General features: G+C 42.7%; 1 protein-coding gene across 1 annotated transcript; it reads left to right on the top strand.

The window, feature by feature from the left end:
- Positions 1-21: 21 nt before the first annotated feature.
- Positions 22-854, top strand: LOC110034630 (gibberellin-regulated protein 4-like). The gene is made up of 2 exons (XM_020738882.1): positions 22-499; positions 577-854. The coding sequence occupies exons 1-2, from the start codon at positions 220-222 to the stop codon at positions 756-758; spliced, it is 462 nt and encodes a 153-aa protein (XP_020594541.1). The 5' UTR covers positions 22-219; the 3' UTR covers positions 759-854.
- The last annotated feature ends 50 nt before the right edge of the window (positions 855-904 follow it).

Below are 904 nucleotides of genomic sequence, written 5' to 3'. Positions count from 1 at the left end.
ATTTTTTTTTTTTTTTTTTTTTTTGTATATTTCATCTTATTCAGTCATAAATGACAATTATTTTTTTTTGCAGTACGATCAAATATTCTAAGATTTACTGATCCAACAACAAACATCTCAATACGCATCCCCATAATCACACGCATCCCCATAATCACATCATTTTCTCTCTTGGTCATAAAAAACCTCGCGCAGCGTGCCCGCTTGTCGGCACCTCACATGCTCCCTTTCCTCACCTTCTGCCTTCAATTTAAAAACCTCATTAAAAACATGTCCAGTCCACTATTTCAGTATTTCCTCTCTGTTGCGTCTTATCACCTTTCAACTTTACATTCTACTCTTCCCCTCTCCTCAGCCATGCCGAAGCTCCTCTACCTTCTCCTCCTCCTTTCCTTCCTCATCCTCTCATCCTCTTCTATGAACTCACTCGAAGAAGAGTTACAGCATCAGCTCTACAAGAGGAAGCCCCGCTTCGGCCCCGGAAGCATCAGAACCTACCGTGAGCTCTCCATTCCTTCTCCTCCTCCTCTTCTCCTTCTTCACTCTTTACTGAAATTTCGTAAAATGCGAGCACAGAGTGTCCGCGCGAGTGCGGGAGGAGGTGCTCGAAGACACAGTACCACAAAGCTTGCATCTTGTTCTGTGGAAAATGCTGTAGAAAGTGCCTCTGCGTGCCCCCGGGCTTCTACGGAAACAAGCAGGTGTGTCCTTGCTATAACAACTGGAAGACCAAGCGAGGAGGACCAAAATGCCCTTAAGACTTTGTTTTCGTTTGCTTGGTTTGTCAGAACATGCCTGTTTTTGTTTGTGTTGTGATCATTCGTTTGCGTTTTTAAAGCTTTGCGTGGCTTCATTTGAGGCAGTTTTTTTTACTGTTTTTTTATGGTAAAAATAGTAAAAAAAA

This window comes from Phalaenopsis equestris, unplaced genomic scaffold, assembly GCF_001263595.1.
Source record: "Phalaenopsis equestris unplaced genomic scaffold, ASM126359v1 Scaffold191619, whole genome shotgun sequence".
Lineage (NCBI taxonomy): Eukaryota > Viridiplantae > Streptophyta > Magnoliopsida > Asparagales > Orchidaceae > Phalaenopsis > Phalaenopsis equestris.
The sequence above is the reverse complement of the archived record's forward strand: the minus strand, read 5'-3'. Positions and strand labels throughout refer to the sequence as shown.